Source organism: Esox lucius, chromosome 17 (genome assembly GCF_011004845.1).
Source record: "Esox lucius isolate fEsoLuc1 chromosome 17, fEsoLuc1.pri, whole genome shotgun sequence".
Classification (NCBI taxonomy): domain Eukaryota; kingdom Metazoa; phylum Chordata; class Actinopteri; order Esociformes; family Esocidae; genus Esox; species Esox lucius.
This window is the reverse complement of record NC_047585.1, coordinates 6,944,958-6,972,178: the sequence shown is the minus strand read 5'-3', so window position 1 is coordinate 6,972,178 and position 27,221 is coordinate 6,944,958. Positions and strand designations below refer to the sequence as shown.

At 43.8% G+C, this 27,221-nt stretch overlaps 1 protein-coding gene across 1 annotated transcript in view; it reads right to left on the bottom strand.

Moving 5' to 3' along the window:
• Positions 1-878: 878 nt before the first annotated feature.
• Positions 879-27,221, bottom strand: part of shmt2 (serine hydroxymethyltransferase 2 (mitochondrial)) — a 31,083-nt gene continuing 4,740 nt past the window's right edge. The window contains exons 2-12 of the mRNA XM_029114125.2: positions 19,427-19,624; positions 18,327-18,406; positions 15,799-15,999; positions 15,337-15,418; positions 11,554-11,676; positions 10,548-10,687; positions 3,514-3,676; positions 3,240-3,339; positions 2,821-2,976; positions 2,520-2,627; positions 879-2,189 (exon numbers count right to left, since the gene is read on the bottom strand). Of these exons, the coding sequence (XP_028969958.1) occupies positions 2,062-2,189; positions 2,520-2,627; positions 2,821-2,976; positions 3,240-3,339; positions 3,514-3,676; positions 10,548-10,687; positions 11,554-11,676; positions 15,337-15,418; positions 15,799-15,999; positions 18,327-18,406; positions 19,427-19,624 (1,479 nt within the window). The 3' untranslated portion in view covers positions 879-2,061. The remainder of the gene's footprint in view (positions 2,190-2,519; positions 2,628-2,820; positions 2,977-3,239; positions 3,340-3,513; positions 3,677-10,547; positions 10,688-11,553; positions 11,677-15,336; positions 15,419-15,798; positions 16,000-18,326; positions 18,407-19,426; positions 19,625-27,221) is intronic.

The following is a 27,221-nucleotide window of genomic DNA, read 5'->3' as shown; positions in this document are numbered from 1 at the left end:
ATAATGCTGGTAGATAGCCTAGCAGACAGCTCTGAAGAGAGTGAGGGCTTCCAGGTGCTGCTGATAGACAGCTCCACTTAGGAAGGCTTCGGTGGGTCCATTACGTACTGTTAAAGACTGCTGCTGCAGCCATCATATTATTCTAGGTGAACACTGGGATTAGACATGAGTCACACACAAATGACAGGTTAAAATTCAAACATGAATTATTACTGCATATTTATTAGGATTAAGCTTGTCTACAAAATATCTTAAATGTTATTGTTTTTACTGCAAACACGAAACGCTGCTTCAGGCATTATCAGCTGTAAATATAAGAATATAAGGTTTAGGAAGGAGTGCCATGAAGTTTTTCACACGTCTTCAAATGTCAGGGAAGTTCGGGCCAGATCATTCTTGGCAGCATTAAACATTATACTTTATTACCTATATAGTACACTGTTTTCACCTGGAGCCCTGTTAAATAATTGTGCACTAAAGCATAAGCAGGATGCAATTTTAAATGCACTTATCTTATTCACGTAGTCAGACAGTTTATGGTTCGCTGTGTTATTAACACTGATATGATAACCTACCCTGTTATGAGCTGTGCAGTGCAGCCTGTCTACTTTAGAATTGGAAGTGTACCAGCTCACTGATGCAGTGATAACACAAAATTCCTACATTTTGTGGACCAATTTGGCAAACCAGCCAGCAATCATATATTTTTTTAAATACTATGACATGGAACCAGCTTCTCCATGAAACACCATTCCCTCTTGCAACACTGTGCCATTTGAAAGTCAAATAAACATTCATGTTTCATTGTTATGCATTACTCTAATCGAGGATAATCACTACCAAACAGCATTAAAAACCTTAAAATATATAAGTATTATAATGTTGGAAATTAAGGATTATTTTATTTTGTTAAGTAACAATACATACAAAAAAAAAAATCTTTGTAAACACTTGCCAGCAGTAGAAAAAATTTATGATCTTAATTGCATTGTCATTTTCTTTTCTCATTTCTCTTTTAAAAATAACCAAAATTACATATGGACTATGGGATGAATCCTAACATCCATTTCATAATTACGCACAACCGATTGTAATAACCAGCAGGTTAAAAAGCTGAATCGGGTTTACTGTAACCAGGGTTTAATTTAAAACCTACAGGATTGGTCAGAAAGTTAACTCTCTAAGATCAGGGTCTGAGTGATCATAGTGAGGCCCATGTCAGAATAGGGGAAAGGCCCTTTATAGAGCTAACGTGCCCCTAGATCCGTAGATCCTAGTTGGGTTCAATACACAAAACCTGCACAGACAGTGCCTGTCTGGCTTCATGGACCGATGGAAGTCAAAACTGCTAACCAGGCTAGCACCACAATCAGACTACTGCTCAAAGGATTTCAACCCAGGTCTGCGTAACATGACTTTGAATGGCGATGGTTATGCACACATTTAACAGTACAGGGTAGTACAAAAATTATGATTAAATCTCCATTAGAAACATAATCTAGCTACCATATTGTTAAGACAATGTGTTACAACCTAATTTAAGACTGCTTCTAATTATTTGATCAAAGTTGATGTGGTGATTGCAAATACCACAGACGAATTTGGATTTTCTTGCTGGAGCAACGTCATGTTTTTTTCTTTATACACAACAATGTTGACAAAGTGAAGACAATCGCACACTTTCGGGAAAACACTGATCTTTTTTGTTAAAAAGGAAATAATTGTGAAAAACGGTTATTGTAGATCCAAAGGATGACACCAAATTCAACAGCCACCCTAATGTTAGACCAGAAGTCCACAAATGATGTTGAGTCTGAGCCGTCTGATTTGCTAACAGGGAAAGTCTAAGGTTCTACCCGATTGTCCTTCCAATCGCTCACCACCAGGCAGCATTGACCTCCCCTTGTCAACCAATCACCACTCATATCCAGTTGTCCATGTTCGGAAACAGCACCGTATTCCCTATGAAGTGGACTAGTTTTGACCAGGGTCCAAAGTAGTGTCCTTCATGGAGAAGATGTTGCCATTTTGGGGGTACCCACTTCTCTGGTTGTGAACGGTCTAGTGATCATTGAAGCCAGGCATTGGGAAGGGTCTTGCAAAAGCCTCAACTCTTTTCCTCAGGTCTGCCATGCGGGCCACAGTCTCTGGATCCTCCAGTAGAAAGTTCTTGAAGTCTGCGAGTTTCCCTGGACATGAGAAAACAGCAGAGGAAACAGATTCAGCTTTCAATTCAATTCCTTGGTTTTAATGCCAAACAAGTCCCTATATTTACACTTTTCTAGATCACTACAAGGGATTGAGGATGTAAATCCCTTGCAATGTCATGGCCACCATCAGGATGTATAAACAAATGCGCTGTTTCATAAAAGGGATCCTATTCTTTTTTATAGTGCACTATTGGCACTACTTCTGGCAGTAGTGCCCTATACAGGTAATAGGGACCCATTTGGGATACAGTAGGCGAGACAAGAGGATACTGAGGTGCTATAGCAATAGAAGAGGCTAAAAGTGCTCACCAGTCTTTTTCTTGGCGTCGAGTGCAATCTTGAACCCTTCATCCATGAACTCCACCACTTGGACAAAGTCTGCCTCCTTGAACTGTCTCGAGGTCAATGCTGGGGCACCTGGCAGTTTGAGTCAGGAACAAGAATATCAGTCAATGACAGTATATGTGGTGTCCTCCAGGGATCGATTCGCCGGACCTCTTTCATTCAAACAATTGGATTTCCAGTACACCAACCTGGTTCATTCTGAACAGTAAAATGTTATGGGTGATGACTTACAAGTTACATGTTTTTGTGCTTCTGTGGGACCCACCTAGCCTGAGGCCTCCAGGTGCCAGTGCACTCTTGTCCCCAGGACAGGTGTTCTTGTTAGCTGTGATGGACACCAGCTCCAGGACTCTTTCTGCTCTGGCCCCATCAATGCCCTTTGGCCTCAAATCCACCAGCACCAGGTGATTCTCAGTCCCTCCTGATAACAGAATATATTAACCATATAGTAAATTATATTTGTGCTTGCCACTTTATCATAGGTCTCCTAAGAGAAAACAATTACCTGCAAAATGTTTAAGCAAAAGAAACATGCAGAAAGAAAACAAGGAGGGACCATTTCATCAGCTAGATTGAGGTAGGTTCCTCACAGTTTTCTTTGCTTTGCTTGATGATTTCATGACTGAATTATTTGTTTGGTAGAATTAAGTTAAGTTAACAAAGTGATGGTAAGAAGTTGTGTACCAGACACTAGTGTGTATCCTTTGCTTAACAGGGCATCCGCCATGGCCTTGGCATTGCGCATCACCTGGCTAATGTACTCTCTGAACATTGGCGTCTGGGCCTGGACTCCAAAAAAGAGAGAAACATTTTGTGAAGAGAGTCATTCGGGGAGAAGCATCAGGAGAGGGGCTGGGTGTGGGGTCAGGTGAGGGTGTAGCTAGGTACATATCAGGGGTACAATTGCAGTGTGAAAAGAGTAATAGTCATAAGTGTAAGGAGCGACAGACTAACTGACCTGCTTGAGTGCGACAGCTACCCCAGCGATGGCGTGGTTGTGGGGCCCCCCTTGCAGAGAGGGAAACACAGAGAAATTGACACGGTCCTCCAGGTCATAATGGATCTCCTTCCCCTTCTTGTCCACAGAGCGCACACCCTTACGGTAGAAGATCAGGCCAGCCCTGAAGAGAGAGGGGGAGGGAGAGATTTTGTTATTTACTATGAACTGTAGTTGACAAAATAAATCTCTCTGCTTACATATTGGAACGACCACTGTAGTACCACTATTAGCCCCTCCAAATACCACTATTCCCATAATGGTTAGTGCATCTATCTTTAGATTCTAAGGTGGGTTCACTCTGCCTTGCCATAATATGTTTATTTTTTCCATGTTGTGCACGTCTATGTATATAAAAAGTGTCACGTCATACAATTATTCTCTTAAAAGACATTTTGACATTCATGGTATGACAGATGCATACAATTGGGTGACAGTTATAAAAGGACTGAGTGAATAATAGTGGAGGATGATTTGGGATCGAACTTTGGTTGTCCAACAGACTCCAGCAAACACTGACAGTCTACGTCAGATTCACGACGTGTTCTTAAACCACAACATTTTTCACACCTTTGTTCTTACAATTATGAATCCCATTCTCCTTGTGAATTGAAATTGCGTGCCAGTTGTTCCTAATTAGCATCGGTAAACACCCCGTCAATCCCCATAAAAGGGCATGATTCTACAGGACCATGTGCGCACACAGAAATCCCACACAGGCATATTTGCATACTATATAGTATGCCAGATTAGTATGCGAGAAGAACAGTATGACCCAAACCATAGTACTCTGAAAAACGTATGCCAAAGGTTCCCAGATGTTCTCCTATTTCTGGTGGAATTTCGAAGTATGCATCAGTGTCTGCTTTTTGGGGTAATAAAGACCAAAAACCCCTTGTGCAGTAAAAGATTAGGGGTTTTCCACTATTGGCTCTTCTTCCTTAACTTGATGAAAAGGTTAGTTATCCTCACCGATATTGATAGTTATTGCATCAATGTCATTCACGTATGAAATAACCAGAAAAGGAACAACATTCATTAGAAGTAATGAATGTTGTTGCCCTCACTGGATTCGAACACGGTTGAGGCTGTCTTTAACCAGTACGCCACAGAGCAATGTGGCGCAGAAACCATTTAGCATTGCGTTAAACTGACTAACATTTCTTATTAAGTTTACCTCAAATAGGATCTATGAACTGTATGGCTTTTGTCACTGGCCGTTTCAACAGATTTTTACTAGTATCCACTAACTTACTAATTAGAATAGTCTATTAGAATAGAGCAATTTCTAGCGAGACTGAAAATTAATTTTACGCTGCCAAAGCTATTTCATTTCATGGCACAACAACAATAGTTCTTTCATTCGTGAATGAGACTGTTCCGATAACTAACTTTTCGTCAAGTGAAAAGACGAGAGAATCGGGGAAGCCCCTACTCTTTTACTGCCCAAGGGGTTGTGATCTAACCTATATTACCCAAAAAGCATGCACGGATGTGTACTTCTAAAATGCACCAGAAATAGTCACAATATAACCGCAAACAGTTTTATCTTAATATAACATAGCTACTGAAGGTTGTAGCCTGCAAAGTTTTGGTCTATCCTCAACAAATCCTAATGCTTTATTTGTCTTGACTGTGATGAGGCTCAAACGCTGGTCCTTTTGGTTGGCATCTCTAACCACTACGCTATTTAACAGGGGGTAATCAGTCAGAGACATTTTCTCTTCTTGGCTGGCTCCGCTTATGCGGTCAGGCAAAAACAAACATTGTTGTGCCATTAAATGAAATTGTTTGGCAGTGTGAATTTCATCTCGCTAGTATGGGCTCAATGCTTAGGCCCAAGTAGTAAGAAATGAGTATTAGTGAGTTTTTAGCTATTACGGACAGTGGCAAAAGCCATACAGTTCATAGATGCTACAGTATCTGTAGTGGAACAAAACCTCATAAGTTAGTCAGTTTAACACAATGCTTAATGGTGTCTAGCTAAATATTCAAACTTGGCATGATGTTAATGCACAAAAACATTATCTAATGCAATTTTACAACGAAGTAGTAGAAAACTGTAGAACTGAAGAAAACACAATACTTCACTATTTGGCACAAACATGTCAGCACTTAAATGTGCCTATGTGTACTCTTGAGTATGTCTAGGTTCTGTTCTTACCTAAGAACAAATCCCAAATAAGAAAACATTGGTCAACGTCAGAATCTTTGTGGAAACTGCATAAGTGGGTTTTAAGAAGGAGTTTTAGGAATGAATAATGGTTGGTGAATGAGGCCCTATATTTGGCGCAGGCCTGCACATCCTGACAATACAGTCCCTACTGTGAAGTGTAGTGGTGGCAGAATCCTTCTATGGGGATGCTTCATTGCATCAGGGCCTGGAAAGCTTAAAAAGATAAAGCACAATGGATGCAGCAAAGTTCAGAAAATAAAACCTGCTCAAGTCTTCAGGACACCTGGGACTTGGGAGTAGATTCATCCACCAAGACAATGACTCCAAACATACAGCCTGAAAAACCAAAAGTCAATGGAGTTGGCCCAGTCCAACTTCGGACCACAATACAATTGAGAATATGTGGAAAGAGTTTAACATTTCTGAACACCAAACGTCCCTATCCAACTTGTAGGAGCTTGGGCAATTTAGCAAAGAAGAATGTGTCCATATGTGCAAAGCTGGTAAACACTTGGACTCATACAAATAGATTACCACCATACCATACCATCTTCTTCCGCTTATCCAAGGCCGGGTAGCGGGGGCAGCAGTCTAAGCAGGGATGCCCAGACTTCCCTCTCCCCAGACACTTCCTCCAGCTCTTCCGGGGGGACACCGAGGCGTTCCCAGGCCAGCCGGGAGACATAGTCCCTCCAGCGTGTCCTAGGTCTTCCCCGGGTCTTCCCAGGAAGGCGTTCCGGAGGCATCCGAAACAGATGCCCAAGCCACCTCAGCTGACCCCTCCCGATGTGGAGGAGCAGCTGCTCTACTCTGAGATCCTCCCGGGTGACCGAGCTTCTCACCCTCTCTCTAAGGGATCGCCCAGCCACCCTGCGGAGAAAGCTCATTTCGGCCGCCTGTATCCGGGATCTTGTCCTTTCGGTCATGACCCAAAGCTCAAGACCATAGGTGAGAGTAGGAACGTAGATTGACCGGTAAATCGAGAGCTTCGCCTTGCGGCTCAGCTCTTTCTTCACCACGACAGACCGATACATCGACCGCATTACTGCAGAAGCTGCACCGATCCGTCTGTCAATCTCCCGTTCCTTCCTTCCCTCATTCGTGAACAGGACCCCTAGATACTTAAACTCCTCCACTTGAGGCAGGCACTCTCCACCAACCTGAAGTGGGCAAGCCACCCTTTTCCGACTGAGGACCATGGCCTTGGATTTGGAGGTACTGATTTTCATCCCCACCGCTTCACACTCGGCTGCAAACCGTCCAAGTGCATGCTGAAGGTCCTGGCTTGAAGGGGCCAACACGACAACATCATCCGCAAAGAGCAGAGACGAAATCGTGTGGTCCCCAAACCTGACACCCTCCGGCCCCTGGCTGCGCCTAGAAATTCTGTCCATAAAAATTACGAACAGAACCGGTGACAAAGGGCAGCCCTGCCGGAGTCCAACATGCACAGGGAACAAGTCTGACTTACTGCTGGCAATGCGGACCAAGATCCTGCTTCGGTCGTACAGGGACCTGACAGCCCTTAGCAAGGGACCCAGGACCCCATATTCCCGAAGCACCCTCCACAGGATGCCGCGAGGGACACAGTCGAATGCCTTCTCCAAATCCACAAAACACATGTGGATTGGTTGTGCAAACTCCCATGAACCCTCCATCACCCTGTAGAGGGTATAGAGCTGGTCCAGTGTTCCACGGCCTGGACGAAAACCACACTGTTCCTCCTGAATCCGAGGTTCTACTATCGGCCGTATTCTCCTCTCCAGAACCCTGGCATAGACTTTCCCGGGGAGGCTGAGAAGTGTGATCCCCCTATAGTTGAAACACACCCTCCGGTCCCCCTTCTTAAAAAGAGGGACCACCACCCCGGTCTGCCATCCCAGAGGCACTGTCCCCGACTGCCACGCAATGTTGCACAGGCGTGTCAGCCAAGACAGCCCCACAACATCCAGAGACTTGAGGTACTCAGGGCGGATCTCATCCACCCCCGGTGCCTTGCCACCGAGGAGTTTCTTAACCACCTCTGTGACTTCAGCCCGGGTGATGGACGAGTCCACCTCTGAGCCCTCATCCTCTGCTTCCTCAATGGAAGACGTGACGGCGGGATTGAGGAGATCCTCGAAGTACTCCATCCACCGCCCGACAACATCCCCAGTTGAGGTCAACAGCTGCCCACCTCTACTGTAAACAGCGTTGGTAGGGCACTGTTTCCCTCTCCTGAGGCGCCGGATGGTTTGCCAGAATCTCTTCGAGGCCAGCCGATAGTCCTTCTCCATGGCCTCACTGAACTCCTCCCAGGCCCGAGTTTTTGCCTCCACAACCACCCGGGCTGCAGTCCGCTTGGCCTGTCGGTACCCGTCAGCTGCCTCAGGAGTCCCACAAGCCAACCAGGCCTGATAGGACTCTTCTTCAGCTTGACGGCATCCCTTACTTCCGGTGTCCACCACCGGGTTCGGGGATTGCCGCCTCGACAGGCACCGGAGACCTTACGGCCACAGCTCCGAGCGGCCGCTTCGACAATGGCGGTGGAGAACATGGTCCACTCGGACTCAATATCTCCAGCCTCCCTCGGGATCCAGTCGAAGCTCTGCCGGAGGTGGGAGTTAAAGATCTCTTTGACAGGAGACTCTGCCAGACGTTCCCAGCAGACCCTTACAGTACACTTGGGCCTGCCGAGTCTGTCCAGCTTCCTCCCCCGCCATCGGATCCAACTCACAACCAGGTGGTGATCAGTTGACAGCTCCGCCCCTCTCTTCACCCGAGTGTCCAAGACATACGGCCGCAGGTCAGATGAAACGACAACAAAGTCGATCATCGACCTGCGGCCTAGGGTGTCCTGGTGCCACGTGCACTGATGGACACCCTTATGCTTGAACATGGTGTTCGTTATGGACAAACTGTGACTAGCACAGAAGTCCAAGAACTGAACACCGCTCGGGTTCAGATCAGGGGGGCCGTTCCTCCCAATCACGCCCCTCCAGGTGTCACTGTCGTTGCCCACGTGGGCGTTGAAGTCCCCCAGTAGAACGATAGAGTCCCCAGTCGGAGCGCTTTCCAGCACCCCTCCCAGAGACTCCAAGAAGGTCGGGTACTCTGCACTGCCGTTCGGCCCGTAGGCACAAACAACAGTGAGAGACCTATCCCCAACCCGTAGGCGCAGGGAAACGACCCTGTCGTTCACCGGGGTAAACTCCAACACATGGCGGCAGAGCTGGGGAGCTATAAGCAAACCCACACCAGCCCGCCGCCTCTCATCATTGCAAACTCCAGAGTGGTGAAGAGTCCATCCTCTCTCAAGGAGTGTGGTTCCGGAGCCCAAGCCGTGCGTAGAGGTGATCCCGACTACCTCTAGTCGGAACCTCTCAACCTCACGCACGATCTCAGGCTCCTTCCCCGCCAGCGAGGTGACGTTCCACGTCCCTAGAGCTAGTTTCCGTGTCCAGGGATCGGGTTGTCTAGGCCCCCGCCTTCGACTGCCGCCCGATCCTCTCTGCACCGGCCCCTTATGGTCCCTCCTGTGGGTGGTGAGCCCACGGGAGGGCGGCCCCATGTCGCTCGTTCGGGCTGGGCCCGGCCGGGCCCCATGGGGAAAGGCCCGGCCACCAGGCGCTCGCGAACGAGCCCCAACCCCGGGCCTGGCTCCAGGGTGGGGCCCCGGCTGCGCCATGCCGGGCGACGTCACAGGACACAAAAACTTTCATCATTAAGGGGTTTTTGAACCGCTCTTAGTCTGACCCGTCGCCTAGGACCTGTTTGCCTTGGGAGACCCTACCAGGGGCATATAGCCCCAGACAACATAGCTCCTAGGGTCACTCGGGTACTCAAACTCAAACAAATAGATTCATTGCTGTAATTGCTGCCCAAGGTTCCTCTACCAAATGTTTGCAAAGGGGGGTGAGTATGCAATCGTTTTTGTTTTGTATATACATTTAATTTAGAACAATTAGTAGATTTTTCATTTTGAAATTTGGACTTAAGTGTTGATTAGTGCCAAAAACTAATTTCTATGCTTTTTGATTTCATGTTTTAACAATGAAAAGTGGAAAATACATGGGGGTGAATACTTTTGAAAGCCACTTAATTTCCTCAAAGCACATACTGCACAGTTAAAAAAAAAAATCCGAAGCTGTTTGCATGTTTTCAGGTCTCCCTGCTTCAAGACCGTTACTTTGGGGAAATGGGAAAACTCACTGGCATCCTATAACATGTTGGTTTGGTTACCCGGAAACCAGAATCCAACTAAGTTTATTCAATTTCAGATTGAAGAAACCTTTTTACATTATTTAACCATTGTAGGTTATATAATAGGAATGCATTGTTTTGAGTGAATTATGCCTTCAATTTATTGCTGTAGTGTCAATTTTTCACATTTAAATTCATATAAAATCTGAGTTTAGGTTTTAATCAAATGATTGACATTGTTTCATTAAAGTATGTATTTGGAGAATATTTTCTTTGGAATTAAAGTTTAATGGCTAACCCTGTTCAGAAATGTCTAAAGGAAAAAATATATATAAAAAAATTAACAAACAGGACCGGCACCTAAATAATCTTATAACATTTTGCAAGGTCCCTTGCAGTTTCCAACCCATTTTTTTTTAGGATGTCCCCTTAAACAGTTGTAGGCCTTAACTGCAAAAAAATGTAAAGGAAAAGCCCAAACCAATCCAACACTAGTTTGACACCCCTGCTCTTTTAGGTTCAGACACATTCAACAAACTTTGTTTATGAAGAGATCCTCGCCGTGAACATTCATAAAATGGAAAATGGAGCCAGTTTCTTTTCCAATTACAGATACTATTCTCATCTGGAAACATACCTGGCTCCCCTGAGAGATTTGTGTGTGGTGGTGGTGACCATGTCAGCGTGCTCGAAGGGAGAGGGCACAGCCTTTGCAGCCACTAACCCACTGATGTGGGCCATGTCTGCCAGCAGGTAGGCCTTTACCTCTACACACAACTGGAGGCAGAAGAAAAAAAAACAAGAACAATGCACTAAGTAGGTATACAGGTCAGGAGACTATTAGTGATCAAAGGTGAATGGTGCTTGTCATTACTCGCGAATAGAAAATACTTGCAAATTTATATTACCGGTAATATACTAAAATAAAATATACTTTCGGAATTTGAGTTTCGATTAGGCTGCTAGTTTGTCATTACAAAACTCAACATTTGGTAAAATATCCTGTACTGGGCATCTAAACAAGAAATGCTACTGCATGGTCTCTTGAATTCTCAATGTCAAATTTTTCCGATACAACATCAGTGTCAATAGCTAACGTTTAACTGGTTCCTTGTAAAAAGGATCACAGGAATAAACAAGCTATATAGAGGTCTCATTATATATGCATTTACATAATTCTCGCTTCCCCACTGATGACGTGTTGTTATCGGCTAAATAATCAGGCCAGGGGAAGATTTACTGGGAGAGTTGAAACAAGGATGTAGAAACTTTACTGGCGCCCTACAGGCAAGTGAAGTGGCCGTCACACTCAGAAAATCTACATAGGGAAAGAAAGGGATTAGGATAAGGTGTGAGAGAGATGTAGAGAAAGAAAACGACAGAAAGATAGGAGTATGGGCCGGGGGGGGGGGGGGGTCAGGCTGACTGGGCTGTTGCCTCTGGTACCCAACGTGTATACCACTGTGGTGTGAGTTCAATTCTGGCCTGCTGCTATTTAAGCACATGCTCTCCATCTTTCTCTCCTCTACCAGTAAAGCATGACGTCCATATATATATATATATATATATATAACCGAGAGAAATAGGGAGAGAAAGAGAGAGTAGTAGTAAGAGATATTGACAAGATGAGAAACTGTCTGTACCTTCTTGATGCGTGCGTAGTCAATGAGGCGTGCATAGGCGCTGGTGCCTGCGATGATCAACTTGGGTCGGAAGAGACGGGCAGTCATCTCCAGCTGGTCGTAGTCAATAAGTCCTGTGGCCGGCTGGATAGGGAGGGAAACGAGAGAAAGAGTGAGAATAAACAGTTCATCTGCACTTAACAAACAAACTCACATACGCACTTACTGTGTATACACACACAGTAACTTATTCGCTATTACTGTTTATCACACTCTAAACAACTAAGTAGTTAGTATTATTAAGTACTTTTCTTCAGTATTCTTTATTTTTGCAACATGAAATCACTATCTATAAGCCTGTTGAAAATCTAGGTCCTAAATTCCACAGCCCTGAAGAGTTAAGCAATCGAGTAAAGAAAAAAACAAAAACATTCAGGATACATGGTGTAAGGGTGACATGGTCAGTTGCTGTCCCACAGGCTACAGAGAGGTCATCATATTATCCCAGAAACACAGCCCTGTCAATAAAGGCACAGTAACACTACCTGACCAAAATGAACAATCGATGGGACAGCTACAGTGGGAGAACAAGTATTTGATAACCTGCCGATTTTGCAGGTTTTCCTACTCACAAATCATGTAGAGGTCTGTCATTTCTATCATAGGTACACTTCAACTGTGGGAGACGGAATCAAAAAAATCCAGAAAATCACATTGTATGATTTTTTTATAATTAATTTGCATTTTATTGCATGACATAAGTATTTGATCACCTATCAACCAGTAAGAATTCCGGCTCTCACAGACCTGTTAGTTTCTCTTTAAGAAGCCCTCCTGTTCTCCACTCATTACCTGTATTAACTGCACCTGTTTGAACTCGTTACCTGTATAAAAGACACCTGTCCACACACTCAAACAGACTCCAACCTCCCCAAACTGGCCAAGACCAGAGAGCTGTGTAAGGACATCAGGGATAAAATTGTAGACCTGCACAAGGCTGGGATGGGCTACAGGACAACAGGCAAGCAGCTTGGTGAGAAGGCAAAAACTGTTGGCCGCAATTATTAGAAAATGGAAGAAGTTCAAGATGACGGTCAATCTCCATCGGTCTGGGGCTCCACACAAGATCTCACCTCGTGGGGTATCAATGATCATGAGGAAGGTGAGGGATCAGCCCAGAACTACACGGCAGGACCTGGTAAATGACCTGAAGAGAGCTGGGACCACAGTCTCAAAGAAAACCATTAGTAACACATTATGCCGTCATGGATTAAAATCCTGCAGCGCACGCAAGGTCCCCCTGCTCAAGCCAGCGCATGTCCAGGCCCGTCTGAAGTTTGCCAATGACCATCTGGATGATCCAGAGGAGGAATGGGAGAATGTCATGTGGTCTGATGAGAGAAAAATAGCTTTTTGATCTATACTCCTCTTGCCTTGTTTGGAGGAAGAAAAAGGATGAGTACAACCCCAAGAACACCATCCCAACCGTGAAGCATGGATGTGGAAACATCATTCTTTGGGGATGCTTTTCTGCAAAGGGGACAGGATGACTGCACTGTATTGAGGGGAAGATGGATGGGGCCATGTATTGCGAGATCTTGGCCAACAACCTCCTTCCCTCAGTAAGAGCATTGAAGTTGGGTCGTCGCTGGGTCTTCTAGCATGACAATGACCCAAAACACACAGCCGGGGCAACTAAGGAGTGGCTCCGTAAGAAGCATCTCAAGATCCTGGAGACCCAATAGAAAATCTTTGGAAGGAGCTGAAAGTCTGTATTGCCCAGCGACAGCCCCGAAATCTGAAGGATCTGGAGAAGGTCTGTATGGAGGAGTTGGCCAAAATCCCTGCTGTAGTTTGTGCAAACCTGGTCAAGAACTACAGGAAACGTATGATCTCTGTAATTGCAAACAAAGGTTCCAGTACCAAATATTAAGTTCTGGTTTTCTGATGTATCAAATACTTATGTCATGCAATAAAATGCAAATGAATTACTTAAAAATCATACAATGTGATTTTCTGGATTTTTGTTTTAGATTCAGTCACCCACAGTTGAAGAGTATCTATGATACAAATTACAGACATGCTTGGTGGGAAAACCTGCAAAATCAACAGTGTATCAAATACTTGTTCTCCCCACTGTATATTACAGGCCATAGAGTCTCTAACCATTTTCCATTGACAGCACTACCAATAAAAATGGATAAGATCCGTTGCAGCTCTGTCCATAGACAAACACGTCCACTGAAATAAGTATGGTTAAAAAAATAAAAGCACTTCAGATTATACGCTGGAATTCATAGTCAACTCTTGTAACATTGGTTTTATGCTGGGAAATCCATATAAGAACTGACATTTTGCTTGCGTAAGGATTCAACCCTATAAATTATTTGCTAGAGCCACCTTTTACAACAATAAAGAATACCTTGCTATCCTTAAAAGTTTTACAATGAGCCGTTTGCTCTTTTGGTAAGCATGTACAAACTTTCCACACAATGTTGGAGTGATTTTGGCAAATCTTTTTTGCCAATTTGCTCCAGAGGTTCAAGGTTGGGCAGTAGAAAATTTGCCATTTTGTTTTTGAGCCACTCAAAATGTTACTTTGGCTGGGTGCTTGGGATCATTGTCCAGCTGCAAGGTGAATTTCCACCCAACCTTTAGTTATTAGCAGACTAAATTTACTGTATCCATTCTTCCTTCCAATATAACAAGATGACTAGTCCATGCTGATGAGAAGCATCCCCACAGCATGATGCTACCACCACCATACCCAACTGTAGGAGTGTGTGTTTAAGCATGGGCAGTGTTAGGTTTGTGCCACACAACGCTTCGAGTTCACATTTATTATTAATCTTCAGAACCCCCCCCCCCCATTATTTAAGGAAAAGATCATTTTGAGTATGGAAGACAGAGAGAAAAGAGAGAAGGACAGAATGGCCCCTGGTCTAGACGAGCCGGGCCCTGCCGTCTAGCATGTCGATTTCCCATTATCTCTCTTGCAGAGGGGGCTGACTGAGTCATTCATCACAAACACACACAAACAAGTGTTACGCATGCACATAAACACACACACCGAAGCATAGATACACCAGTACTACATTCATCACCTACAGCATTACACAGACAAAGAAATAAACCCAGTAAAGTACTCAAGGGGCCATTTCAACTGCAGTGTTGACCAATATCACCAACTGAAAAAACACATCCAATCGAGTAGGGCGACCATGATTACATGATATTTTATTTTTTGTATTTTCTTTGTTGACAAAAAATATACGTCTGGATGAATGCATTATATTTGGTAATTTTGGATGAAACTATGCCTGCTTAACCTAAAAAAGGTAATACTTACATCTGAAATAAGTAGCATTTACAGCAACATGATAAAATATACATGATAAAAGCCTGGTACTGTATTCCCATGGATGTCGTCATTAATAAGAAACCAGAAAAGGGCAAGTTGTCATTTGACTTTCTTGTTTTATTAATTTCCTTACTCAAAATTCTTGTGGCAAAGCGGCCAACCCTAAGTACTACTGCCACTGTAGATGAGGAGAGGCCAATCATTTTCCTAGGTAGAGAACATCATAGGTTATGAGTAAGGGTTGCAGATGGGCTCTCAAGCTGTCTCTCCTGGATTACTCTTTCTGAGATTAGGTGGGAAAGGATCCAAGGTCTCACTCCTTAGACCTTCTCATGAAATAATAGAAGTAGGCGAGGGCATACGAGCAATCGAGGAGAAACAAATTGAGAAAGCCTAATAATCAGTTAGGGATTGGTCTGCGTGCAAAAAGGTCCACTACTTACATTGAGCTTGTAGGGCATGGACTCAAAATAGATGGAGGTAGCGGAGATCCTTTTGGTGTCTGACATGTAGCCATGGGTCAGGCTAAAGAAGACCACAAACAATAACAATGTTAATTAGCGTGACAATATTTATTTATTTCAATACACCCAACATTTACATAGGACTTTTGTTATGCTCCTATCGAAAGTGATTGACTCTGCTAGGTATGACAACCTCAAAGAGTGTTGAAAGGTAACACCGTACATTTATTTCAAAAAACATTCTGAGCTTGGATACCTTTGAGTAGGTTTATGTTAATCTCCACCTACGTAATAATGGGCAACTAAGGATGTCAATAAATTAATAGCGAATCAATAATTAAAATAATAATACAAATAAGAGAATTCCTTAGTTGTGAACTAGGCTATGAGACAGACAAGCAAGAAAAGACACAGAAAAAGCGAGAGAGAGCAACTACGCACTGTCCACCATCAGGCAGGTCCAGGCCCATGATGCGGTCGTGGGGGTTCAGGACAGCAGTGTAGGCAGCAAAGTTGGCCGGAGAGCCGGAGTAGGGTTGGACATTTACGCCCCATAAGACGGGGTCCAGGTCAAAGGCCTCCAGCGCTCTCTTCTGACATAGCAGCTCAATCTGGTCCACCACTTCAGCACCGCCGTAATACCTACAGAAGATGATAGGGGTCAGTAAGACTTGCCACATTTTGGAAATATCCCCAAAATTCCTAGTCCCCCCCGGTAATCCTGCTTGGAGGATTATATCCCAGTTTATAGTCTCCAATTCCAGGAAATCCACCAACCTGGATTTATTGAAATCAACACAGACTGAATTTTATTCTGTAAAGGCTGTACAAATGGGTCAAAATAAGCACTGTACTAATGTGAGCATTTTAATCTGTAATGTGGAAAACAGGGGTAGGGGGGTGCGTAGGTGCGTGCATGTTGGTGACGGGGAACTAGAACAGCAGATGGACATCAGGATAGTCATTCAATCATTTCATTACACAGGAAATATATAGTGGGGATTCTGGGGTCAGAAATAATGCCAGCAGATAATCACAATGCATGCAAAAACACAAATGCATCCCCATCCCTGCCTCCCAACATCATCTCTGAGAATCAGGTAAAGCTGGCCCTGCTGAGAACCAATGTTATGTCTGATATACAATGGTTTTCATCCAATCAAAACACAAGAACAAAACTATCCAGCTTGTAATAAAGTAATAAGGCACAGGGGTGGGGTGGTATATAGCCAGTAAACCCCAGCAAAGAAATGTATACAGTGGGGAGAACAAGTATTTGATACACTACCGATTTTGCAGGTTTTACCCACTTACAAAGCATGTAGAAGCCTTTAATTTTTATCATAGCTAATCTTCAACTTTGAGTGACAAAACCAAAAAAAATAATTAATAAGATCACATTGTATGATTTTTAAGTAATTAATTTGCATTTTATTGCATGACATAAGTATTTGATACATCAGAAAAGCAGAACTTAATATTTGGTACAGAAACCTTTGTTTGCAATTAGAGATCATACGTTTCCTGTAGTTCTTGAACAGGTTTGCACACACTGCAGCAGGGATTTTGGCCCACTCTTCCATACAGACCCTCTCCAGATCCTTCAAGTTTTTGGGGCTGTCGCTGGGCAATATGGACTTTCAGCTCCCTCCAAAGATTTTCTATTGGGTTCAGGTCTGGAGACTGGCTAGGCGACTCCAGGACCTTGAGATGCTTCTTACGGAGCCACTCCTTCGTTGCCCTTGCTGTGTGTTTCGGGTCGTTGTCATGCTGGAAGACCCAGCGACGACCCATCTTCAATGCTCTTACTGAGGGATGCTCTTGCGATACATGGCCCCATCCATCCTCCCCTCAATATGGTACAGTCGTCCTGTCCCCTTTGCAGAAAAGCATCCCAAAAAAATTATGTTTGCACCTCCATGCTTCACGGTTGGGATGGTGTTCTTGGGGTTGTACTCATCCTTCTTCTTCTTCCTCCAAACACAGCGAGTGGAGTTTAGACCAAAAAGCTCTATTTTTGTCTCATCAGACCACATTACCTTCTCCCATTCCTCCTCTGGATCATCCAGATGGTCATTGGCAAACTTCAGACAGGCCTGGACATGCGCTGGCTTGAGCAGGGGGATTTTGCATGCGCTGCAGAATTTTAATCCATAACAGCGTAGTGTGTTACTAATGGTTTTCTTTGAGACTGTGGTCCCAGCTCTCTTCAGGTCATTGACCAGGTCCTGCTGTGTAGTTCTGGGCTGATCCCTCACCTTCCTCATGATCATTGATGCCCCACGAGGTGAGATCTTGCATGGAGCCCCAGACTGAGGGAGATTGACCGTCATCTTGAACTTCTTCCATGTTCTAATAATTGCGCCAACAGTTGTTGCCTTCTCACCAAACTGCTTGCCTATTGTCCTGTAGTGTGTGGACAGGTGTCTTTAATAGAGGTAACTAGTTCAAACAGGTGCAGTTAATACAGGTAATGAGTGGAGAACAGGAGGGCTTCTTAAAGAAAAACTAACAGGTCTGTGTGAGCCGGAATTCTTACTGGTTGGTAGGTGATCAAATACTTGTCATGCAATAAAATGCAAATTAATTATAAAAACATACATACAATGTGATTTTCTGGATTTTTGTTTTAGATTCCGTCTCTCATAGTTGAAGTGTACCTATGATAAAAATTACAGACCTCTACATGCTTTGTAAGTAGGAAAACCTGCAAAAACGTCAGTGTATCAAATACTTGTTCTCCCCACTGTATATGCACCAATATATGGCAGCCAAGAGCAGTGTCCAGGCACTCAATGTTGATTGGTTCATAAGAACATCCTCAAACCCCTGCGGTGCCTGATTGCAACTGTAAATAGGTTACCAAGGTAATCACAACAGTAAAGATATTTTCAGCCAATCATCCTTCAAGGTTCATATTATATATTTATACTAATATGAGGATTAGAAGATAATCTTGTGGGTCTCACCTTCTGCCTGGGTATCCCTCTGAATACTTGTTATTTAGACAGGATCCCTGAGCCTCGAGGGCAGCACGGCTGCAGAAGTTCTGTAGTGAGAAGAGACCATAATCAACGCATGTGTCAGCTTCAGATCAATGCAGGAAACTAAGGGACAACGCCAATTAAAGACAGCAAAGTGATTAGGAGAAATCCCACTCCCCAGAGCCATCAGTGAACATTACACTATCGAATCCGCAGTCCTCAAAAACTTCATCCGCTTTGCTCTTCTATAGCAAGAAAAAAAGTGCCACTTTTTTCTGCCACCACTGACCTAGCTCAGTAGCCTTTGTCTTACGCAGCCATGGCTTTGATTGACACTGGTTCATTGCTTTGGGGCCCACAACGCACTGTAAGGAAAATAATTTGGTAGAAATACTGAGTATAAATACAACTTAAATACGCTTGACGTGGATGTGGGGCGTAACGGGTCATCTGAAAAGTCAACAGCCGTACTTGCTTAATGCCAACAGCGCTAGAAGAAAATCCTCGTCCTGTAGTTTTACTGGCCGCTCCCATAGAGAATGAGGGTGACTGCGTGGGGAGAGGAAGGTTACTTGGTGTGGCAGAATGAGAGGCAACATGACACTTCCAGCTAAGATTATGAGGTCGAGTGTCACCGGCCGGCCTAGCTTTGTCCAGGGCCGGGTTATGACATCCACACTTTACATGGCTTTATGCAAAAACCTTAGTCTCCCGAGAACAGCTTTCTGTGCGCACCAACTGCTGTGCGTGCATTAGACCCCCCGCATTAGATTTGGAAATGCAGACGCTGCCTCTTTTCAAAACAAGCAAGCAAGCGGAGCCACCACAGCAGCCCGCCCAGCTAGTGGCATCTCAGCCAGGAGGTCTTGGCTCTAACCTGACTGCAGATTGGAGGGGAGTGCGTTCAAGAAGTGATGAAGATATCAACTTTATCTCACACTAGTGGGCCAGCTTTGTGTTAAGTGGACGCAGATATCCTTCACTAAGCAGGAATGGCAGGGCCAGAACGGAGGAAGGAGGCATGGAGGGAGGTGAAGGAACGCCAAAGATTAACCACCGTAGGACAGAGAAGACAACAATTGTACCTCAGATGCAATGAGCTCCAGTCCACGGCATTGTCTGTCCTTCTCTTTCCGCAGCAGGTCCCAGATCTCCGGGTCATCCTGGGCCAGACTGTCCTGCCCTGTCCATTGAGCTTCGTGCTCCACATTACGGGTAGCTGCATGCTGAGCCCTCCTCGCCCCCACGCTGCTGAGGGCCACCGGTGAACGCTGGGACAGTGTCTGAAAAGAGGCGACAAGGAGACAGGACATACAGCATTCATTTGGGGATTCCTGATATAAAGAAAAATAGGTCATGTTTAACTGGTGCAGTGGGCAGAGCAAATCATTTATTTACAAGCTACAAACACAACTGCCCAACAAAGCACCGGATTTGTAGAAATCTCAACAAGTTAAGATAAAAACAGGACTACAAAGAATTTGGATTGGTCAATTGTGTGGATTTCCTGCAAATTCAGAGGCTTTGAGAAATTTAGTTTTGAAAATTAAGGTTACCAGAATTTTCCTCCAGGGAAAATTCCAAATTAAAATGGGAACCCCCTATAAGGAACTTCAAAATGGTTCAAACAGTTGCTTAAAGAAATGATAGGGGTTTCCCCATGGTTTCAATTTAAAGAACCCCTGAAGGATCCTCCAGGAAGCTTATGTCATTGGCGTAGTCGGCAGCTTTCACCAGCTCTTGGCTGTTTACTGACATATTGATGCACTGGAGCTATAGGCTATGGAAGTAGATAAAGGTGTCAGAAGCTGACTACATAACCAACATGGCATCTTGGCAACATGCTGTGCTTTATCAAGAAAAAAAAACAACAGCGTATTCTTTTAATGTCTCCTTTTGAACGATTAAAACATTGGCAGCATGTTCAAACTTCAAACACATGAAGAACTACAACCATAAAAATTGAAAATTCTATGTCTCTATCTCCCTCTCATGCACTCCAATATGGAACTGAAATATAATTAACATTGAGAGTTGGCGGGGTGTTTGTGCCATATCAATAATCAACGCGGTTGTAAAATTATGCCTCTAGCAGCTGTGCCGAGATGGAGAGCAGCAAGCTAGCTGTAGCTGCATAAGTCCCAGACAGACAAACAGTAAAGCGCATATTCAGCACTTCCGCTTATCTAATCTCAGCTAGCTCACTATGCCTAACGCTCCAACTTGGTTTGGTGCTGCTGCAGCGACTCACTAGTGGCCAATGTGCAAGTGCACACAGGGTCCACCATTTAAGCTCTCCATGCTGTTCACACATGTAACCTATTAGCATTAGCCTCCCTGCCTCAATTCAACAATTACTGGATAAACACAGTAATCCTATCTACATTGTTCTTCAGGGTTTTCTCCATGTTTCTGAACAAGCTCTTAAGGACACACAGGGACTTTGAAGCTTGCAAGACTTTACAAATCTGGTTTCATGTCGGTGTTCTTCCAAAATATCTGACTAATGTTGCATGACAATAGCAGTGGGAAGAGCAGAGCTAACTTAAAGCGTAGACAAGATCTAGAGTGGAGTTACAAGAGTGCTGAGTTGTTTCAATCTCAGCAGGAGGGCACGTACTAATTCAGCAGTTCATCAGTATTTATTAAAACAGCAGGACCAGCCTAGTAATGATAAGCCCCTACCTAGCCATGGTCTCATCTGTTCAGGTGCACTGCTGAGTGACATACAACTTCACTTTAATAGTGTTATTAAAAACCAATTAACTAAATGGTGGTGACCACTTATAGGCTACCAGATGAATATATGGGTGGGGGGTGCTGTCTGGTCTGTGGGTCTCGCATTCTAAAACACTGCACAGGGTATATAACCTCGAAGTAAACATGAGATGATTTAATGCCCTGAAAAATGTTACATCAATTATTCGGCATTCTGCTAAATCCTACATCATGACATGTAAGATGACTAGCTAGAGACCACAAGAACAAGGTTCATTAAAATGACAGGTTATTTACGCATATATTAGCCAACAACATTAAATCAACATTAAATCTTTATCACTGTTCAACATCATGATCTGCAGCACTTGCCTGCCTGCCTCTAAGAAAATAAACTCTCCTGAAAATGCCTTGCAGGCCTGTAGTTCTTTCTCCTCACAATGATTTCTTCCTGGCAGTAGCTCCTGTGGTGCTAAGGCCCCATTATCCTCTTGCATAGTCTCCCTAGATATCCTAGTGGGCGGAGGGTGGGGGGCTGTAGTGGTAAGACATTGGGGAGAAGTTGGCACATTAATGGGTGAAGGTGAAGCCCAGTTCCCCTGGCCTTCTGTCAGCCTGCGGGTCACAGGTGGGCCACAGTTTGTTCTGTGTGTAAAGGAGGAGATGTGGAAGAGAGAAGAGTCCCGGAGAGCCAGCTTAGGTACGACCCGCCTATTCTCTCTGAGGACACGTTCCATACACAGAAATCACATGGGTCATTAAGCTCTGACGGGACCTGTCCTTCGCTGTCTGCGTTTCTGTCGGGACACCCAAGGCTGGCGCACACACTCACACAGCAAAAGCCCGGCTTATAGTGGAGAACAGAATGGGTACCTATCTGTCTATGCTGAGGGCGTCCCCCTTTTGCCCTCGCACCCCCCCCTCGCCTGCCCCCCTGTCCCAGTTCCTTCCCTCTCTTCGATCTAAGATGCTAAACAGTCAGAGCGAAGTGGCACTGCAGCATTTCCATTAGTCCCCTAGCGCACAGTCCATCATGAAGCTCTCCTTAAATCTTTCCCCCTCTCTGCCTTACTTGCTCTTTCTCAACATCTCTCCCTCTCTGGCCAGGCAGCAGCTTCGCTCCCCTACACAAACAGACCAGACTGTCTCTTGGTCCCAGAGGCCCGCTCTGCCTGCTGCCTCCCCTCATTATTACACCAGATTAATTAATAAACAACATGATTAATTGATCCCGGAGAAGAAGAGGGGATGCTAAAGATGCAGAGGACCGGATCTGTCACGGGGCAGGACTATATTTAGATGGCAGCTTGCGGTCTTTTGGAGGTGAACTTGATGAGAACTTAGGAAGAGCGAGTGGTACCAACAACCGATCGGCAGGTTGGTCAACACAACTGTATTTAAGCAGGCTGTATTGAAACACACAAGTTTCTGACATGAAGCTGATGGTTCATTGGTTTGCCATTTCTTGGCCAGCCGAGCACCAGGGCTTGGCCTACTACTACAAAAAGAAAATATCCAATCTCACTCATTAATTTTGTCATCTTCCTCCAGTAGTTGAAGTGGAGTCAATTTTACAGATGACCGCTGTCCATCAGACTCAGTGCAAAACAACAATCAGCCATGTAACAAGGGTAAGAGAGAAAAGAGCAAGCTGGAGGGTTGTCAACAGCGTGCAGTATCGGTCAGGCTGACAAACACTCTCTCTCCTTCCTGCCACTGACTAATAGGAGAACCGTCGTTACAAATTGCCCTCTGATTCAGCTGGGATGACACGAGGTGGCGGGTGTGAGGGAGAACAGACCAGAGAACTGGCCAGGGTGAAGGGGGTGGACGTCAAGCTGGATGAGGCCTCTGTGTGACAGGGCGAGTGACACACATGCACAGAGAGGCAATTTCTAGGAGAGCCTCCTAAACATTATCGGCACAAAAAAGCAAGCCCCTAGCTGGCCTGTCGCCGCAGTTGTGAGGACCGTTTAAGGGGCACATCTGGACTGTTTCTCCTTACTACAGTCCATGTTTGGGCTAAAGAAACCAGATTCTTTCTAAAGCATGTTATCTTATACTTTGTACTTTCAGGCATTGTGCTTATCAGTTCTTCAAACATAAAGGTCATAAGAAGCAGTGAGTTGATAACCGTTGGTCATGGACATGTTTTATAGAGGCCATTTCTCATCGTAACGATACATATCTAGATTACGCCTGCTGAATATTTTTTCAGGTGTAGCACGACTGGCAGCTACATTTGACATCCTTGCAGATGCCTTTAACAGCCACCCCCCCCCCCCCCCCCCGTGTAAATATAAATGAATAGGCCGGCAGCTCTCATAAAATCCCATTGCTGCGTCAGACACTGATCTGAAAATGCACTGACACTCCGGGGAGTGCAGCGCAGAAAATAAAGGCTGTCACCATCAAAGCGCTTTGGTTTGTGCAGTGGCTGGTTTCAGGGCATTGCAGTTTATTATAACAGCCTTTAGAAAAAGGGGAGGCCCCTACAAATACTCACTCTCTCTCAATATGCATAAACAAAAAGAATAGTATTACGATGTAGGCAGGGTGTATCAGTGACAGGCAGGGTGTATCAAGACGGTGTCCTAAAAGCATCCAGACAGACCGAGAATGCCGGTTCCTCTGAACAGGAATTTGGGCACTCCTGTTGCAACATGGTACAGCCTCTGCAACACCACATGTGGACGACACCACCGTCCTGGGTCTCATCTCCAACAACAGCTTACAACAACAGCTTACAGAGAGGAGGTAAAGAAACTGGCTAAATGGTGCCAGGACAACAACCTCTCTCTCAAAGTCAGCAAGACTAAAGAGATGATTGTGGACTTGAGAAGCGGTGGGAGGGGGTGAGGGGTCATGGGCCCATACACATCGATGGAGCTGATGTGGAGACTCTTCAAATTTTTCTTGGTGTGTTCATCAAAGATGACCTCACTTGGTCCAGAAAAGCAAACCTGGCAGGGAAAAGTGCCCAAAAACAACAATACTTCCTGAGGAGACTCAAGAAATTTGGCATGTCTGTAAAAACACTACAGGTGCACCATTGAAAGAATCTTCTCAGCTCCGCTGCAGACCGCAAATCCCTCTAGAGGGTGGTAATGTCAGAGGAGCGCATCATCGGCGGCCATCTCTCCTTCCATACAAGGAATCTACCATACACAATGCCTGAGGAATGCACTGAAGGAACTGAAAAATGTCAATGATTCAAACATATTCAATGATTCTTCATTATAGACATATATACCTATGCACTTAATTTCTATCCTAGAAGGCAATCATGGGAATGTTAACGGTTAACATTTGTTTCTGTAAGGTGTGAATGCAGGGACAAAAGGTTTGTGTGTTATTGCCTTGCTTGCTTCTCTAAATAACACCACTCCGTCATATGAGATGGCCCCAGAACAGATTAATGTGTCCCTAATTGATAAGGGGTCTATTCTTCAGGACTAGTTCTGTTATCCTTAGGTTAGTAAACCAACCCCCACACCTTAGGTTAGGGGATATAGACCAGAGTGGAGTTTGGGAAACCTCTCTCTTGCATTTTCCTCACTTCTGCCTGCATTTTTGTTCTTGCAAACATCTTTAACCTCTGGAGAACTTTTATCTTTGATACTTGTAGTGTAACTGTAATACTCTTTATTTATTAAATACATTAATTAATTGACTATTTGGAATTAATCTTAAGGTAAAAATCCAGTTCCTTCAGCACAGAACATCAAAGATCACTGCCACCCAGGCTATGGTCTGTTCACACTGCTGCCGTCTGGTAAATGCTACCAGAGCATCAGACACGCATTTCCAGACTCTCAGTTTTTTCCCTCAGGCCATAAAGCTCCTCAACCACCAACACTGATCCATGATAACTAATCACACATGAACATTCCAGACACTCTGATGTCCTTTCAGGTACATTTAATGGGCACTAGAACTTTCCTTTGCATGTACCATTCATAAGCATATTACACTCATATCTATAATGTTCTATACTTCTACCCATATCGTTCATACCCTCCATCCTACTCTAAAAATTGCTGCTAGTTTACATTGTTATGTATATTATTGCCATATCTATAATATTCAATATTACTACCCATATTGCTGCTAATTTACAGTACTGCTGCTGCTGCTGGTGTACAGTGTTAAGTATATTATTGCTTTATCTTTTGCTATATTTTTGCTTTATATATATTTTTTTTATTCTCAGTATGTAGTTGTAGTGTGCTATGTCACCATTCATAAGCAATCTATAATATTCAACAATTCTACCAAATTGCTGCTAGTTAACATTATTTATATTACTGTCATACTTGCCATATCAATAATGTTCATATTGCTGCTAGTTCACAGTACTCTTTTTAAACTGCTGCTAGTGTACAGTTATGTATATAATTGCTTAATTTTTTGCTACATTTTTGCTTAAATATTGATCTTCTTAATTCTCACCACCCAGTTGTCGGATGCCATGTCACAAAAATGGCATTGTGCAGGATGAAGCGGTGTTGTTTGGTGCATTTGACAAACAAACGTTGAAACTGAAACCTGAAACTTCCATATAAGCACGCACAAACAAACAAACAAGCAGTCAATTATTTGGACAGTAACAAGTTGTTTTTGTAGCTCTGTACTAACTTTGGATATTAAACTACATAATGACGATTGGATTACAGTACAGTGTCAGCTTGAATTTGAGGCTGCGTGTACCATGCGCACTATACTGTAGCCTACAGGAGTGGAGCATTAAAAGATAAATTATCAGGTAAAATGGATCTTGTGCTGTTAATGTAACGTTTATCAGGTATTTACATAGTTTAAACTGCAACTACCAGTGAAGTAATCTAATTATTACAGTTGTGAAATTCAAGCGAGTGGCAAAAGACGCAATTGATGACTCGGTAACCTCCTATGAGGGGAAGCTAGCTGCAATATTTAGGCTTAGACTTAGCTTCGAACGCCACAGAAGGCACAACTAGTTTACCTCCAGTTACGAAGCGTCAGGTAGCCTGACAAAAAATTATATAAGGCCTTACAAATGGCATGTGTACAACCTCTATGGACACAACTAACCATGCAGGGGTTTGAATTTGTTCATCGCTGTCCACAAAGTCGTTAAAAGGCAGTTTATTCCTTGCAAGACATGCTAGTAATGAAACAGAGTAGTACATTTTTCCCCTGTTATTGTTTCATGCCATTATCTGCACTCACAGAATTACAAAAAAATAAGGACTACTATTTTCTGAACAACTTGGTCAGGCTCTGACATTTCGCAACTGAAGGTAAGATAATAGGCTAGCTCCTTTAGCTTAGGCTTTTACTAGAAATACTTTGAATCTTTCGGAAAAATTACACAGCCTAATCATTCATTAAAGTTTTTAGTTTATAAATGAATGATTTAATGTTTTGTTTTCTTATTGCCATTTTTCAAGAAGCCCAAACGCTACCCTCAGATGTGTTCAATGATTATCTGCACAACGAAAAATATTTGAAATAAAAGCAGTTAAAGGTTTTTTAATATGTGTGTAGAGGATTTTTGCAATGTTTGCATAAGAAATCATAATATATTCCAATACTGAGGAGATTACAAAACAGACCAAACAATATTTATTATCGCAACATGACCCAAGTATTGGGGCTATATTATATTGGGAGGTCCAAGGCCACTACCAACCTTGCAGCATCAGCTAATAAAGTATCAGATTCATACATTTTTGTCCCACATTACAGCATTGTTGATGATGGGAATTTGTTACTGGTCATATTGTGATACATTTTAGAATGACTTAAAAGTGAAAAGAAAAAAATGCAGTTAATTATTTTATTGTATTAAACATCCCTACCCCGGCCTAAAGTAAGACAAACCGGCGATTGAGGAATGCAGCAGTGCTTACAAAGACTTGTAATAAACAGGTTACAACTCTGATGTTAAGGTGGTGAGGTTTCTGGTGCCCAGAACTGCTGAGACATCCCCCAGCAGCTGTGAGATCAGGATGTTAGGCTCCAATTACCATCATCTACCATCTTCTGACCACCTCTATCTAGCTCAAGTGATGACCTGACACACTACAACTTTCAAGGAAACAGCATTCAAATTTTGACTACATGATACAGCCTGTTGCTAGTTTATTTTTGCTCCTAAAGATTTAAGTGTCTACGTTC